Source organism: Pteronotus mesoamericanus, unplaced genomic scaffold (genome assembly GCF_021234165.1).
Source record: "Pteronotus mesoamericanus isolate MK-2021 breed Mesoamerican mustached bat unplaced genomic scaffold, CSHL_Meso_final contig_78, whole genome shotgun sequence".
Taxonomy (NCBI): Eukaryota; Metazoa; Chordata; class Mammalia; order Chiroptera; family Mormoopidae; genus Pteronotus; species Pteronotus mesoamericanus.
In genome coordinates, this window is record NW_026555258.1 from 20,919,263 (window position 1) to 20,936,182 (window position 16,920).

Consider the following 16,920-nt stretch of genomic DNA (forward strand, 5'->3'; position numbering starts at 1 on the left):
ATCCCAGAGAGCACCTGTCATCCATCCCAGGGAGCAGATGTTGGAAGCCTTAATGAACCATATTCACCTGTCACTATTTGACTGCAACTGCCTAGCTAAGCCACTCAAAAAAACCAACTGCTTTTACCTCAATAACCCATATATGGAGAGCTTTTGAGCTCATGAATAGATCCTATGATTGGTTGTTTTTTTTTTGTAACTAAAATTACAGGAAAAAGAGATGTTCAGGCATAAAATCAATGAACAACACACAAGAGATAGAACAAAAGATCAGAGGAAGTTAGCTCCTCCCTCTGCAGCTAATATGGCTATTGAGCCATTTGGGGGTCATGGGTGTTTCATTTATTTGCTTATGCTATGTATTTTTGCATTCTTCTTTGACCTCTTACATTATATACATTGTAAAGTATCCCTAAATTGGGATTAAATTATTCAAGCTGTAAAGTTTTAAAATGGTAGCTTGACTATATATTACAGCCACTCCTATGTCACCAAACTGAGGAAATAATAGAGAAGACAGATATTTAAATAAGTCTATATCTACCTGATCCAGGAAAAGAAGAGGCATGGTGAATCAGGAACTGTGAAGCACCTCTGGAAGACAGAGAGCAGATGGGTGTGGACTGAATATGAAAGCAGCCTGGGATGGGTGTGAGAAGGTCACACCATGCAGATGACAGCAGCACCAAGGATGTCAGCCTGTGTTCTGGCCTGGAGGAAGCTCAGGGGACACTGGCAGGGCAGGGAGTAGGGATACACAGGGACAGGCGCCAGATGTGTTGACCCCACTTGTTGGGTAAGACAGGGGGCATCTGTTTCCAGACAAATATGGCATATGGGGCCCTTGAGCCAGAGATAAGCTCAAGGTTCAAGTCATTGGCAATGCTGGGAAGAACATTTTAGACACAGTGTCCTAAATAATTAGTAAGCAAGGGAAACCAGAGCGTGAGAGGCAGTGGTGAATAGTAGTCAGGAACCTTTGAGCTAGGAATGAAGGAGGGTCACAGAGTTAGTAATTCCACAGATAGAAGGTTTCAGCCCTGAGTCCTCAACATTTAGGGTGAGAAGCCTTTCAGTTTGCCCAGGGCAGAAGGGATTTCAGGGTCACAGGGCTGACTGTTTTTTTCCCTACTATTAATAAGATGTTTTAATAGAAAAACAAATTATTGATATTTTATACATAGCATTTTTCCCCAGAAAGTCTAGAGCAAGGAATCACTTCACATTTTCGTGCTAGTTCAGCGCAGCAGACTGGAAACAGAACTATTGAGAAAACAACTGAACTTTTGTTCACGCACAGTTGACATCCACTTGTGGCAGAATTCAAGGCTTCTCAGATGTCAATACGGAGTTGAAAGTGGTGGATACAACTTTGCAGATTGCTTGTGCTTGTTCCAGGCTGTTGCACTGATAAACCCACAGGCTGTATTCTTTGTTGCTTATGTTGGTGGTCTTCAGAGCCAGCAGGCTCCTGCCTGCCCGTAGACCAGGGTCCTAGCACACCATCTGTATGATTAAGTAGAGGGCGTGCCTGTGGAGGATGTCATACGGATCTGACGTCGATACTTTTATACCATACTTGGAAACTCCCATAATAAATTCTTCCTCCATAGGAACAAAGGGCAACTTTCCATCTTGCTGGGCAACATCTATATAATTGATCAGGTCAAGCGGCCTTTCGAGGCTTTTGCCTTCGGAGACTTTCAGCATCTCGATGGCACCGGCATATTTTATTTCAAATTCTGCACAGGTGTCTGAGGCGCTGCCGCTTTGTCCTGAGCTTTCGGTGGAATCTGTATCGGGGCTGGCAATAGCGCTGGATCGAGAAAGGCCCCAGAGGCTAGAGTCTACAGGCTTGCTCTTAGTACTGATCTCACTACTTTGGGAACTGCTACAACTGTTGTCATTTTTTGCCTTTCTGAAACATTTTTCACTGTAGCTTGATCCAGAGGAGCTCCCCTCGCAGCCCCCAGCCCATCCTTGGGGTCGTCTGTGGGTCACGGATCTCCCGCCTAGCCGGGTCAACAGGACTTTCAATGCTAAAACCAGGAAAGTCTCAGGCAAATAGGGACAGGTTGGTCACCTCACCACCATCCTTCCTCTTCTTATCTCACCAGTCAAAGCAGTGCCTCATTTGGCCTTCCTTTCAAAGCTGCTCTGGCTACTTTGTGGCTCAGTTTTTGACTTTTCCTAATGAGGGTTGTGTAGGTCTCAGATCACTTAGGTGACACATCCTGTTGCCCCCTAGAGAGGTCTATAATTTATTGTTATCACTGAGAACATTTCTAATTATATTAATGTGACATATATTGAATGAGATGTGTAATCATTATGATGCATGGGAATGAGAAGACACATTGTAATTGTAATAAGAATTTTTTCTTTTTCATAGCCAAACCAAGTTTTAGTTTTCATTTTAAATTCTCTAGGACCGAAAACCAATACTGACGTCTATGTCCTCCTCAATTACATAAATCTTCTAATCAATTCCAACATTGAATTATGTTTACTTATGTGTAGGTAAGAAGGCAAAGGTTCTGGATCTGATCTTCTAGCCATTGGAGATCTCTTGCCCCTAATTTCTCTTCATGCCCTAAGCTTGAGAGGGGATCTGTGGTCTCTTTCTGGGTACTCATTCAGCCAGACCTTGTCTTATCAGAGGGCTTCAGCAGTGGTGTCCTGTTCCCCAGTCTCAAATCATAGTCTTTATGCATTTGGAACTTTCATTCATTCATTCATTCATTCATTCATTCATTCTTTTGGTCAATCAACGAACATTCACTGAGAAACTACTATGTTCCAAAGAGTTCTGGTACTGAAGGTTTTATAGTGAACAAAGTCCCTGGTTTTAGGACACAGACCTATTCTAGTGAGAGTGGGACAGAGCTGAAATTGGAATGACAGAAGAGTCAGTTCTGCAGAGATCTGGACCTGGGGCAAAAGGGGCCTGCCTGTCAGGGGGAACACTAGGAACAAGCCCTGAGCGGAAATAAGCCTGAAGTGTCTGAGGAACAGCAAAAGACTCGGGGCAGGTCCAGGGTGGGAGGGTAGAAGCTAGAGCCATAGCCAGGGGCCAGAGCGCAGGAAGTCGTGGTGAGGAGTTTGGGTTTTATTCTAAGTTAGTGATAAATCATTTGTTACAACATAAGTTGTAAGCAGGGGAGAGATAAGACATGAATTTGCAAGTCATTCAGGCTGTGGCGGCGAGAATGCATGGAGAGGTCAGGGTGTGGAGCCTTGGTAGGCTGCCGCAGGAGGGGTTCAGGAAATGGTGGCAGTGGTGCCGGCCTGAGCGGCGGTAAAGAAGACGGAACAGAGGAAAAGAGAACAGAACATGCGGTGGAAGTACATTTTTTGGGACTTGGCACTGATGCGATGTGGGAAGGATGGTGCAGTGGGTTGAATTATGGCTTCTGAAAGATATGTCCTCTTTGAAACCTCAGAATGAGACCATATCCGGCTTATGTAATTAAGATAAGGATCTTGAGCTGTGATCATTCTGGATTAGGGTAGGTCCTAAATTCAAAGATGGATGTTCTTATGAGGGAGGGAGGGAGGGATGGAGGGAAGGAGAAAGAAGGAAGGAAGGAAGGAAGGATGGAAGGAAGGAAAGGAAGGAAGGAAGGAAGGAAGGATGGAAGGAAGGAAGGAAAGGAAGAACGGAAGGAAAGAAGGAAGGAAGGAAAGAAGGAAGGAAGAAAGGACAGGAGGAAGGGAGGGAGGAAAGAAAAAAGACAGGCAGACCCAGAGGGGAAGGCCATGTGAAGATGAAGGCAGAGACGACATTCCTTAACTTGCAGTTGTAATATTCCAATCTCCTTCAGAGCCGTCGGAAGGAGTCAACCCTTCCGCCATCCAGTTTTGGACTCCTGGCCTCCAGAACTCTAAGAATAGATTTCTGTTGTTTTAAGCCACCAAGCTTTGTGGTAAATTTGTTATCACAATGATGGAAACTAATACAGAAAAAGAGAAATCAAGAGTCCCTCCTAAATTTTTTTAATTTTTAGGTACCTAGTGACCGATGACACCTTTTATTGAGATTGGGAAGGACTAAAAGAAGAGTGAGCTTTCCTGGGGTTGGCCCTGTCTCCTGGGGGCGGCAAGCAGGCGGGGATTCCATGTGAAGTAGAATTCAGGCGCAGCCTGTGGGCCCACGGGGAGGACAGGGGCCTGCAGAGGTGGCCCCAGGGCTAGGGGCGAAGTTGCAGGGTGGGCGGGCCAAGGGCAGTGCTCGAGTAAAAGGCTGACAGGGGAGCTAGAGGTGCCTCACCCTAATCTCCCTGCCCTTGCTTGGTGTACGCACTTGAGCCTTTTACTTAATTCCTTTCAGTCTCATTTGCTTCATTTAAAAATAGAGCTTTTAAATAAAAAAAACAAATAACGTAGTACTTTTATTTCAGAGTCAAGAAGATAGGATTTATTTTATTCTGTTCCTAAGATGTTTCTCTCAAGATTAACGTTTTCCTTTTATTCCAACTCCCAATATCAAGAGGTTCAGTTGCAATGTACTAATATGGTTAAGGGGCATAACTCTTTAACAGTAGCAGTAAGCTCTGTTACCTTGCTATATTTGGGGCCTGAAAGCCAGCTGTGGTTTGAACTTGGTGACCAGACACCAAGTACCTTATATGTGTCATTTCAATTTTTTCCCCAGGAAGTTTCCAATTTTCAATTCAAGAAATTACTCCCACACCTAACACCCAATGCCTGGTCTAGAAGGGATTACTTTACTCTAACGTGTTATTTATAAGCATGTCAAAGTATGTTGCAAAAAGATTTTCAAATTGCAGAATCTAAGACAGTCTTTTCAAATCATTAAGGTGTTTGCCTCTTGCTCTCTCCATGTAAGATCACGGCTGCCATGATACAATCAAAGGAATTGTTCAACCCTCCCATGTCAGTTGCCTATAAATTTTCAAGATTCAGTCAGCAATCCCTGAATGTGCTGACAGATTCTTTAGGTTTTGGTTTCTGCGGTTAGAAAACATCTAGGAAGCTGTAAATAATCGCCTCCCTGCCTGTGCTCAAGCTGCTTTCTCTGCCTGAACCACCCGCACCCCCTTGTTACCTCCGTCCTGGCCAACTCTTATCCTTCGGAACACTGCTTTGCAGCTCCACTTCCAGGCAAATTCCTCAATTCATTCAGGAGGAGGTCGAGATGTTTGGAGAACTCTAGGCATTGGCCAGTCCCACCCCACTCCGGCCAGCTGTGACCCCACCCTCCTCTGACCTCGTTCCCAGAGTGATTTCCATCCGGCTCTCCGCTGGCTGGACACTCTGCCTGAAGTGCTCTAGTTTCCTTTGTCTTGTCCCTCTCTCCCTCCCCCACCCCTTTCTCTTTCTTTCTCAGCATTTTGATTTATACTCTGTTCACCTCTGCGCCACACCCCCGCCTCGGCACAGCCTCACAAAATCAAGACTGGAAGGGGTCCATGTGCGTGGGTGGGTGGTACATGCTTGCAGGCATGCAGGCATGCCAAGCACACAAGCCGCCATTGAATTTCAAAGTGGCTCTTTCTTTGCCCACTTTGCATGCTTGCCTTGGCAGTATGCAGCAGGCGCCACATAGATGGAACATTCTGGAACAGGAGTCTTGTTCTTCAGCTTATTTCTTACACCACCAGTTTGTCTCCTTTTTCCTCACTCCTCAAGTCTCCCCTGAATTGCCTTGCTGCTGTTTCCCACTGAAACTTCCCCTCAATCTTATAGCTGGTATCCCTGAATAACAACAATTCAGCTTGTCTCTTAACCCTGTATTCTCCTAATCATGGCTTTTGTGCCATGACAATAGACTCTTGGATTATCTTGGATAAGATACTTCTGAGCTCAGTTCATTCTCTAGAATTCGTCCTATAATCTGTGTTCGGCCTGGCTTGTCTTTATTAACGGGGCATTTTTCACATTGACAGTAACGCGGGGAATAAGGAACTCCAGAGATACTATACTCTTTCTAGAGAGACAAAGATTTAGACAAAGATATGTGGTGCTCCAGCTTATTTACTCATCAGGTTCTGTGGGGACTGTGCTTTAGGGTATAGAAAAACTACCCGTGCTTTGCAGGCTCATTTCATGAACAGCTATAGTTTGGGGAGCTACGGATCCACGTGGGACCCCATTGCATGACGGCACAACGAGGGAGAAGCGTAGCTGTAAAACTGTAAAACAGTTTTTTTTTTTAAGTCAAGCGGGAAAATCAGGTAAATCACCTCCAAAATCCATTCTATATAGTCACATCTATGTCACATTGATAATTTTATTGCTAACATAATTAAAAGACATCACTGTAACAACCTAGATTATTGAATGCTGGAGTTCCAAGGGCCTTAGGGACCATCTGGTCTGGTGTTTTCCAAAGTGGGAGACTGGACCCCTGGTGGCATGTGGGGTCATTTTTGTGAGGTGTGTGTGGCTACAATGCTCAGTACCATTGACTCACATACTGGGAAGCATTCTCTTCGTCAGCCTTCTGATGAGCTGCAATTTGGAGCCAGAATGTCCTTATCACTTCTCCATTACTTACTAATCATCTTTATTTATTCATTTCTTCATAAATAAATAAAAAGAAAACCCCAGGCTCAAAACCTTTTGTCGGCAACCTCTCTCTCAGAAGAGTCCCATAATGCCTCTGCTGTCGCTGTGATTATTTTTCATGGGCCGCATCTACACGTGGCAAGGGATTTTTCCCTTTCTGTTTAAGGTGGTGAGATAAGGTTTCCACTTACAAACACTTATATAAATACAAATCTAAGTTAATTCAAAGGAAAATACCACTAATTGGGACCCGCAGAGTCTCAAGTGCTGGAAAATCAATGGTGAAAAATGAAGACACAGTCCCCATTTTTTAAAATGCGGTCCATTTGTTTCACCTCACAGTTTTCATTTCTTGCCTTTGTCCCTCCAATTTGAAGCTTCTGGGAATCATTTCCACCTAATATGCGACTTAATTCTTCCTTGTGGCAAGGAACTCCTCAAGCATACATGGTGCCGTGGGAAGCCAGGCGAGGGTGGGGTGTGTCAATTCAGTTCAGTTGGAGGCCACTGCTGTGGGCAAGAGGCCTCACACACGCCTCTCTCCATCTTGTATGATGACTTAACTCATGGCGGATCCAGGAAAGAATTAGTCCTCCACATGCTTCCATGGCTTCTGTCAGAAAATGGCTAGATGCTTCTCCTGAAAGCTTCTCAGGATGTCATGTAATTCCCTCCCACCCCCGCAGAAGGTAGATGGTTGCCACATCTGAGAAGTGATTGGTGATGTTGTCTTCAGGAACCACTTCCCCTCAATTGTCATCTTAGCTTTCACTTTCCAAATCAAGTCGGGGGAAAAGATATTGGGGTCTGGCGAACATCTGGGTAGCATATTGGTCAAAGGGATCTGTTTCTCTTTTCCTCTTACAGCAAGGAAACTATCCTCCATTCCCAGGAAAATGATTAATGATAGCACACGGAAGCCAAGAGCATATAAGCTTTTACTTTACCTTCTTTCTTCTTTTTTCCCCTCGTACCTGTGGACAGATAGGCTTTTCCTGTGTATTTTGGCTCGGGACACTCAAAATTCCAGGAATCTCCTCAGCCCCGATTCTTGAAGGGCCTGTGGATTTTACTGATTGACTTGCTTTTTGTTACATTCGAGCAATTATTTTTTGTAGATGACACAGAAACTTCTGGAGCATAAAAGCCAGCCTTTGCCACTGCAATTTCTCTCTCCTTCTGTCAACTGAAGGCAAACCACAGCCCAGACAGACAGGAAGGCATGTTCACAAGTGTGTGGTGACCTGAAAGAATTGGCTGACTCATACATGAGGTCATGGTCACCTCCTGTGGCCACCTGACTTTAGGCATCATGGAGAGAAGAGAGACCTTGCCCCAAACCCCCAGCTCGCCCCTTCCTACAGTGGCTTGAGGCCTCTCAGCTCTTTCTTTCGTTGAAGAGCTGGAGAGCCCAGTCTGATTCTATGCATTGTGTAGGAAGTGGGGGTCTTGGCGCCTTCTCACAGCCATACGACACCAACCCAGCATCCTCTCTCTGCTGGGTTGGCGCCGGGCAAGATCCTGCCCCTACAATCCTTACTTCCACCTCCATTATTTTTTCTGCTTCCTCATTCTCCTCTCAACCTCTGGGTTTCTCTGTAGTTCTTCCCGTTTCCCACTCCTGAGCTGTGGTGGGCAGGACCAATAACATGGCATTGGTCTGGTCAAGAGAGCCTAAAATATGTAAAACAAAATGGAGTTACTCATGCTAACCAAGATGGCTGCCAGTCAGCCCTGACACTGGTTCAAGAAGTAAACTATGTAAGTCACATTAGATGCATCTGGCAAGGACACACCTTAGATATCTGCACACATGATCAGAACAGCCGTGTCTGCAGAGGGGGACCACCCACAGATAGGCTCCTGGGGAAATTCCCCACTTGCCATCAGGGGGGCCAAGGCACTTATCAACAGACCCAGAAGGAGGGAGTACCCCACTTGCAAGGTGTAACTGAGGCAGGCTCCAGACCACTGATGAGACAGCCAGGCTCCACACACCAGAGCGCTGCTCCACGCCACGCTGATCTCCCTTGGCATTGAGTGCTGGAGGCTCTGCCCTGCTGGACTGAGGACTTTGCCTGCCCTGCTGCCCACCTGGCTCCAGAGACCCTTCCTTGCAAGATGCTGGTAACTCCCTTGCCCACCGTGCTGTCTCCCAGACCCACGGACTGAGACTCTGGACTCGGGTTCCTTATCCCCCAATTCTCTCATTAGATGTTTTTATTGTTTATGCCTGAATGATTAGTATTGTTATTAGGTTACTATAGATTTGGATTAAATCTGCACTAATAAAAGCTGAATGAACCTGCCTTAATAAAATCCAGGTGAATAGCAAAGTCACCTTTGTTGGCTCCCTGTTATTTCTCAGTGCTGGTGTCACCTGCAGGACTGGGGGTCCTACAGGCGGCTCGGCGCTTTCCGTTCTTAAGGCCTGGACCCGATGATCCGAGCAGGGACCAAAGGCTGGCTTATAGGAAAGGCTATATAGTGAACATAAGCGCTCGACATGAGCACCCAGGGCGGGCCCTCTGTTGTGATTCGTGTCTAGAGGGCGTGTGTCCTTCCGTCCTTATGCCGCCACACCGTTAACTCCTCGTGTTGCCCCTCTCCATCCTCCCCTCACACCCGGAGGCCAGGAAGGCCTCACGCGACAGCAGAACCTGAGCCACACCTTTACCTCAGAGAAGTGGCTCCCCCTGCTTCAGCCAGCTTGCAGGCTAGCCCTGGATCTGTGACGGATTGGTCGTATTTGTGGCCTATTTGGCCTTCTGACAGGCCTTGACATTAAGGTTAGATAAAAGTAGGAGAACAGAGAACCTAGCACCTCGTGAAATGTGTCCATCGCTGTGCCTCCCTTCTTCTTCCCGGGCTTTGTCTGTGGCCTTCCCCACTGCCTGTTTCATTTATTCTAGGCCCAATTCACTCAGCCTGTGCTCCTACACCTAACGCCCGGTCTTCTGGCTCAGTTAGTTCTCCTCTTCTCTATCCTTTTAATAGTAAGTGTCTCCGAGTCCCTTAAAGGCAGAGAGGATCCCTGATTCACCTCTGTTTTCTCCCTCAACACAGCACAGGGCCCAGCCCATAGAACACACTGCACTTGCTGACTGAAGATGGAAAGAGGTGGTTGGGACATGATTCCGTGACATGATGTGGGGGCCCAGTAGAGTCTACATGACCCTAAATGCCCTGAGAACCCCTGCGATGGGACCAGAAGCGAGTGAGGGGAGACATAAAACGTCAGTCTTCATTCAGAGTCTCTGTAGTCAGCCCGTCTTGACTGAATGCCTCTTCTGTGCCAGGTGCTAGGCCGGGGAGGGAGAGGGACAAGGGTCTTTGGCACTTTGGAGCTTAGTGTCTAGAGGGATGTGTACATGTATGACTTACACAGGAAAATTTAACATACAAAATTAGTGCCATTTCTGAATACTAATGAGCTAGCAGTGGGTATAGCAAGGTTATATAATATGTAGGAATGACAGAAATTATAACACTTAGGAAAAATTTAACTAGAGAGTTGCATAATATATATAACACAATTTAGTTTTATTTGTTTTTAAAAACCCCATTATGCCCAGTCCCCTCAAGATCTTGTAACCCAGGAGAGATCTGATTGACTCTGCTAAAGAGTAGTCATGACTGTTTTGCCACAGCATGCCTTTCCGTGGGTAACGTGTAGTGGTTACACTACATCTCTGCGCTGTTTCTCTGAAGTCTGTCCAGAAAAATTCCAGCCATTGTTAACATAACGAGAACAGTTTGCCTGACGTGGATGTAACCTGGCAGCCAAGGAGAGTGAACTGGAACACGCATATGTAAACAATGATGACTTCACTGTACTAGTTGGTGGGGGTGGTAGATGCCACTGAGTGAGCATGGGTACTGTGTGACTGTTGTATTCGAAATGACTGAGTGAGTAGAACAGTGAATCTGCATCACATTTTGCGTTAAGCTTGCATATTCCTCCGTGGAAACTATTCAGATGATTCAGAAGGCTTTCAGGGACAATGCAATGAGCGCAACACAAATAAAAAAGTGTGGCACAAACCCTTCAAAGATGGTCAAGAATCTGTTGAAGTTGATCGGTGTTCTGGAAGGACTGCAACAAGCAAAACACCTAAGAAGGCTGAACGTGTATGGGCTGCAATCAAAGACTGGCGACTGACAGAGCGAGAACTAGGAGCTGAGTTGGGGATGCCAAAACTACTGCGTCCAAGATTACGATGCAAAATCTTGGCATGAAATGTGTTGTGGCAAAATTCGTTTTGCAGCTCCTGGTACCAGAGTAGAAGGAACATCATGCTACAGTTGCTAATGATGCTGGGAGAATTGCATGAGTTCCCAAGGTGCCTACTTTGAAGGGGACTGTGGTGTCATTGTCCTACATACAATGTTTCTTGTATTGTGTATCTTCTTTAATAAATGTCTCTATTTTTCATATTACATGGCTTGTATTAGTTACATAATTAAGGAAAGCTGTAATACTAAAAAAGACATTTTAGTCAATAACAAAATATCTGTAAGGGAACTTAATAAGGTCAATAAGCACATTAATAAAGTTTTTTTATGCTCATCAAGGTAACCACTTAATGATATTGGTAGTGTTTATTGTACAGCAGAGAATATCTAATGATTAGATCCAAGTATATGCTGAGTCATTAGTTTCTTTTCATTTCAGAGACAGAGAAATGGATTTTGAACTAGAAAGATCCTGACTGTCTCTTAGGTGAGAATGATTGAAAGAAAAAACAAGCCATTTCAATGTGTCTGTATAATATGTGTCCCTTTTTTAGTTTATAAAAGAGGTTATAAGAAAATGACAATATATTTTATATTATTGATATTAATGGTGTTAGTGTAAAGTATATTTGATTTTTTTAATTCTTTAAAATAAAAATTGTATTTAAGGGGTACGGCAAGATGACTTGATAGACATATATAGTGAAATGATTATTATAGTCAATCTAATTAACATATCTTCTCCTCATGCAGTTACCATTTTTTGTGTATTTGATGAGAGCACCTGAAATCTACTCTCTTGGCAAATTTCCAGCATTCAATATAGTGTTCTTAACAAGGTAGATTTTCTAGTATACTTTCCAGTATACAACTATATAAAGAGAGCATCATTAAAATAGAATTTATGAGACTATACAAATTTACTAGAGATTAAATGATATATAGCTAAAAGTCAGAAATAAGCAACATTTTGTTTTAGATCTTAAAATCAATGTATCCCAAAGGTCTTATCTTTTCCCATTGGCCAGTTTGCAAGCTACTTCTGTATTTACCAATTACCCATTATAATATTCCAGACTGTAGAATGCAAAATGGTGTGGAGTTATAAACAATAGCAACAAAACATCTTGACAATGGCTGTTTGAGGAAACCCCATCACTGAAATTCGCACTCCTGGGTATCAATTTGTTTTGAAGGAGGTATTTAAACCTTTAAAATGTACTGATAAGTTTGAATATTTTCAGAAATGTCTAGTGTTTTCCAAACTGTTTTAGACATGACCTATGGATTAGATCTTTTAACACAGGCCACCCATTCTTCTGGACTTTGGAGAAAATTGAAAGCCACTTTTCAAGGAGCTTTCTGACCAGGTCCCTAGGCAGGGGGCTCTCAGACAGGTGGGCTGCATGTGCGTGTGGAAGGTGACATGCTTCCTGGCCAGTGGTCTTCAGGCTGTGGTTTTCAGCCCATTAGTACATCATGCAATTAGTTTAGTGCACTGCTTTCCAGTAGAAATATAATGCGAGTCACATACATAATTAAAAAATTTCTATCAGCCACATTAAAACAGTTGAAGTTAATTTTAATAATACATTTTATATAATCCACTATATTAAAAAATATTGTGACATGCAATTAACATGACATTATTAGTGAGATAGTGAACATTCATTTTTTGCGCCAAGGCTTCAAAATCTGGTGCTTATTTTACGCTCTTGGGACACCTCAGTTCAGAGTAGCCACAGTTCAAAATCTCAGTAGCCACATGTAGCTAGTGGCTACCTTATTATACAGCAGAGTTTAGTGTTTGCAAGTGTATACACTGAAATAAAATAGAATGCCAAATTTTAGAAAGCAATGGTCATAGTGAGATACATAAATTTTCAGGAGATGTCACATATGTTTCTGAGTGAGGGTCCTGGTTAAAAAGTTTGAAAGCTGATATATTAGAGAACCTTGACCCTTTCCCCAGCTTAAGTGTCTTGGAGGTGTCTGAAGACAGCTGCTTCCTTGGCAATAGGAAAACGATCCACGAGGAACTTGCCAGGCTCCCTACTTCATGCTATCTGTTCAAGCCTTAGAGAGCTGTCAAGTAAGACCTGAGAGGGTTACCTGAGGGACACACTCCTCACCAGTCTTCCCATGTGCTAAAACTTTTCTGGATGAAGCCAGATCAGCAGAGAGATGGGGCCCTCAACCCTAATCAGGCTGTTTTTTTCTGTCACTTGACTTTGGTTGAAGCACATAGATGGACACTCTCATGCGTTGTTGGGGGAATGTGTGTTGGTACAGCCTTTCCGGTGGGCAGTTCAGTGACACATAGCAAAGAATGTTAAAATGTGTGTGCCCTTGGACCCAGCGCCTCCGGGAGCTTCTTATTCTGCTTCAAGAAATAAGCGGAAGTGACAAATGTGTGCATAAAGATTCAACTATACTGGTATGTTGGACAGGATCCTAGAACTGAAAAAGTTCATTAGTGGAAAAACTGATGAAACCTGAATACAGTTTGGAGTTTAGTTAATAATAATGTATCAAATTTGGTTCTTGGTTGTGGCAAATATACCATGGTAATGTAAGATGTTACCGTTAAGGGAAACTGGCAATAGCATATATGGGAACACACTGTAATGTCTTTGCAATTTTTCTTCACCCTAAAATTATTCTAAAATAAAGAGTTTATTAAAATATTGAAATTTTAAAAAATTATTAAAATATAATTTGTAAACAATAAGGATTTTCATTGGAGTACTACTTATAAAAGGAAAAGGTTGGAAACAGCCTAAATAGCCAAGCATTGAGGACTGCTTACATAATTTTGATGTCACATAGAATGAAGTACCAGGCAATCATTTAAATGATGTTGTAGAATTGTATTTGTGAACGACTAAAGAGGCTTACACTATGTTATGTGAAAAAGCAACTTCCACAATGTTATTTTTTACATTTTAAAGGCAAAATAAAGCCATTTACTTAACAACATGTGTCCAATAGTATACTATACATAACTTAGAGCTAAGAGTTACAACTAGCGCCCTAGGCTCCCCTCGTGTGCCTTCTAGTCACTGTCCCTCCCAAGACTAACTACAAGTCCAGTGTCTTTAAAAAATTTTTAAATTTAGTTTTCATTGCATTTTTCCCCATTACCATGTGTTCCCTCTCTACGCCCTCTCCCTGCTGAAATTCCCACACCGTTGTCCATGTCCGTGAGTCCTTTTTCCTGTTTGCCCCATCCCTCCACCCGCTAACCGCTGCACCCCCTGCCCCGCAGCTGTCAGCCTGCTCTCTATCTATGAGTCTGTCTCTCTTTTGCTTGTTAGTTCAGTTTGTTCATTAGAACATATGAGTGAAATCATATGATATTTGTCTTTCTCTGACTGGCTTATTTCACTTACCATACTGTGTGTGTGTATGTGTGTGTGTGTTTACTCTTTTGTATCTAGTTTCTTTTGCTCTTCGAAATATTTTTATTAAGACTATGTGCATAAAAGAGAATTGGCAGAACATTCACCAAAATATCAAGACTATGTCTAAGTCAATGAGATTAGAGGAGATTTTATATGTATTTGTATAGATGTGTTTTCTACTTTTTCTGTGTGGTGTTTATATTGGTTTTCCAAAAAGAATTGTTAAAAGTTGTACATTTTTATTTGCAAACACAGAACGATGAGTCAGAATGCCCTGGCGTGGGGTGGCAGTGATGAGTGTGCTCTTACCGCAGGCCTGGACACAAGGAGCTAGGACTGTCCTCTGAGAATTCGACTCAGAAATGAGCAGTTAGAGTAGCAGAGATGAGTTGGGTGGAATGTCTTCAAAGAATCCAAATGACTCACAGGCCAGAATGAATCCTGGCCATAACCAAATGTGACATTCAGAAATGCAGTTCAGAATGTCAGAAGAGAGTGTGTAAAGCAACGATGTGCCTAAAGGAAAGTCACAGAGGCAGCGGGTATCCATTCAGCAGGCTTGGGATGGTGTGGCCTGTCAGACTGGCCAGCTTCTCCAGCTCCCTGATATGTCAACCCCACAGTGAACTGGAAGCATCATCATGCTTTCCTGGCCTAATACCATTAAGCATTTAGATTGCCCAGTTAATCCCCTAATTCTAATTAGGGTCAGGCCCACAAAAGAGCCTGCTGGCCACTTGGCTCTCCAGGCAGCCTGTCCACAGCTGGTCAGGCTGACATTATTAAGCATCGATCTCTTGACAGTGAGTTTCCTCATTGTGAATGAGCAGATCTGGCAGCCAGTTTGATGAATGTCTCCGTGAGCATGGTTAGAGTGAGTCAGTGCTCTGGGTCCCGTCAAATCTGTGGCTTTGATGGGAGGAATTTATGAGCCCCAGAGGGGAGGGGCCAGGCAGTGGACGCTTCACACTGACCAAGATAATGGTCCCCTTTGGGTCTTATCAGGCATCCTCTGAGCCTCTGCTCTTCAGTGCCACAGGTCACATTTCTCCTGGCATGCAGCAGCACACTAACTTCTTTTACATGGCCAGCCCATCCATTGTGCATTGAGAAGACCAGTCTCCTCTTGGTTAGGACAGTGGAACCCAGTGAGGATGCTATAGTAACTTGGCCAAAGAACTCAGAGAGACGTGGATACCTAATAAACTTCCCCTGAGGGTTGAGTAATTCCAGAAATGAACCTGAACTTGATGGAGATCATTCATGTCATTGTTCATCATGGCACTGTTGTATGACAGAAGCATTAAACTTAGAGTCAGCAGATTTTCAATGGTTTGGGCCTAATTATCTGGATGTCTCATTCACAAGCCAACTTTTTGCGTCCTTGACCATAAAATTAAGGATAACAATTCCTACTATACAGCATTGCTATAGGTTTAGTTGCTATGATGGATGGGAAAGTATGCTATAAATTAGAAAGAACCTTACAAAGTAATGTTATTTCTTTATTCATGAGCCATTTTTGGAATTTGTGTGTGTGAGCGACTTTTGAAATGCAAACAAATTAAACTCTTTTATGTCCCTGAAAATGGAGAGCTGATTTAATTTATCATGTAATATATGGAAATTCATCAATTATTAAAGAGACAGCCAGCAATGCCACAGCTTGCTCAAAACATTATAGTTAAATACTTAACTTATAATAAGAATCCAATTATTAGATTTTGTTCTGAAACACAGCTTTGCATGCAAATTAGATTTCTATTTACTGTTGTTAAGATACAGTTTCATAAAGAAGATTCTTTTGCTGCCAAAATTCCAATGCCCTGGCCAAAGCCTGTCCAATCTAGAAGCCCCTAGAATTCTTCTGGATAGTTTTCTGTGCACTTATGAGCACACCACTTTGATTCCCTTGTCTGTGTCATACTTCTTAGAAGATTAAGTTCTCTTGTGACCTTTGCATGGCCACACAGAGTAAAGCAGGAGATAGACGCTTGGAATTGTAGGCAGGAGACCCTCACTGTGTGGCTTCTGATATGTCACTTCACCTCTGTACATCTCAGATTCCCCTAATACGATGGGGAAAGACTTACTTTGCAAGATATGGTTTTAGTGGAACACTGAAGGGGAAATTGCTTTATAAACTCCTTTAAGTCATTATTGTGTTTGTTCCACAGAGTGGTAACACTGAACATTTTGAACTTATTTCTAAGACTGAGACGTAGCATAGGGTAGGCTGACCTCCTAAACCAGACCACCTGGTGTTTGGATGCAGTCGCACTGGGCCTTTGGGACTTAGCCGTCCCCACTGATAGAACATACCCTAATGGTGTAAGCAACTACTCCTATTCTGAAAGAGCTCTACTTTAACAATTCTTTCTATAAGTTGAAATCTGCCTCTTTTATTTTCCATTGTTCTTAGTTCCTACTGCAGTGACAGTAGAAAAAAATCTGCACCCTATTTGCTATGATACAATCTCAGATTTTGAAGACAACTATATATCATATTCCTTCTACTATATTTCTTTTTTTCCCACACTGCAATTCGCATAACTGTTCTTTACCTGAAATGTTTTTCAAACTTTTCAACATCTTGGCTGAGCTTCTCCAAATATATGGCAATTGGTCAATATCTCCCTTAAGATCTGTCACCTGACTTACAGTTAAGAATGGCAGCCCAGGACGGTGTGGCTCAGTTGGTTGGAGCATTGTTCCATAAACCAAAAGATCACAGGTTTGATTCCTGGTC

At 43.2% G+C, this 16,920-nt stretch overlaps 1 protein-coding gene across 1 annotated transcript in view; it reads right to left on the reverse strand.

Annotated features, from left to right (window-relative positions):
- Positions 1-1,323: 1,323 nt before the first annotated feature.
- LOC129079117 (integrin beta-1-binding protein 1-like) overlaps positions 1,324-16,920 on the reverse strand; it is a 120,194-nt gene continuing 104,597 nt past the window's right edge. The window contains 1 exon segment of the mRNA XM_054584083.1: positions 1,324-2,039. Coding sequence (XP_054440058.1) covers positions 1,324-2,039 — 716 coding nt within the window.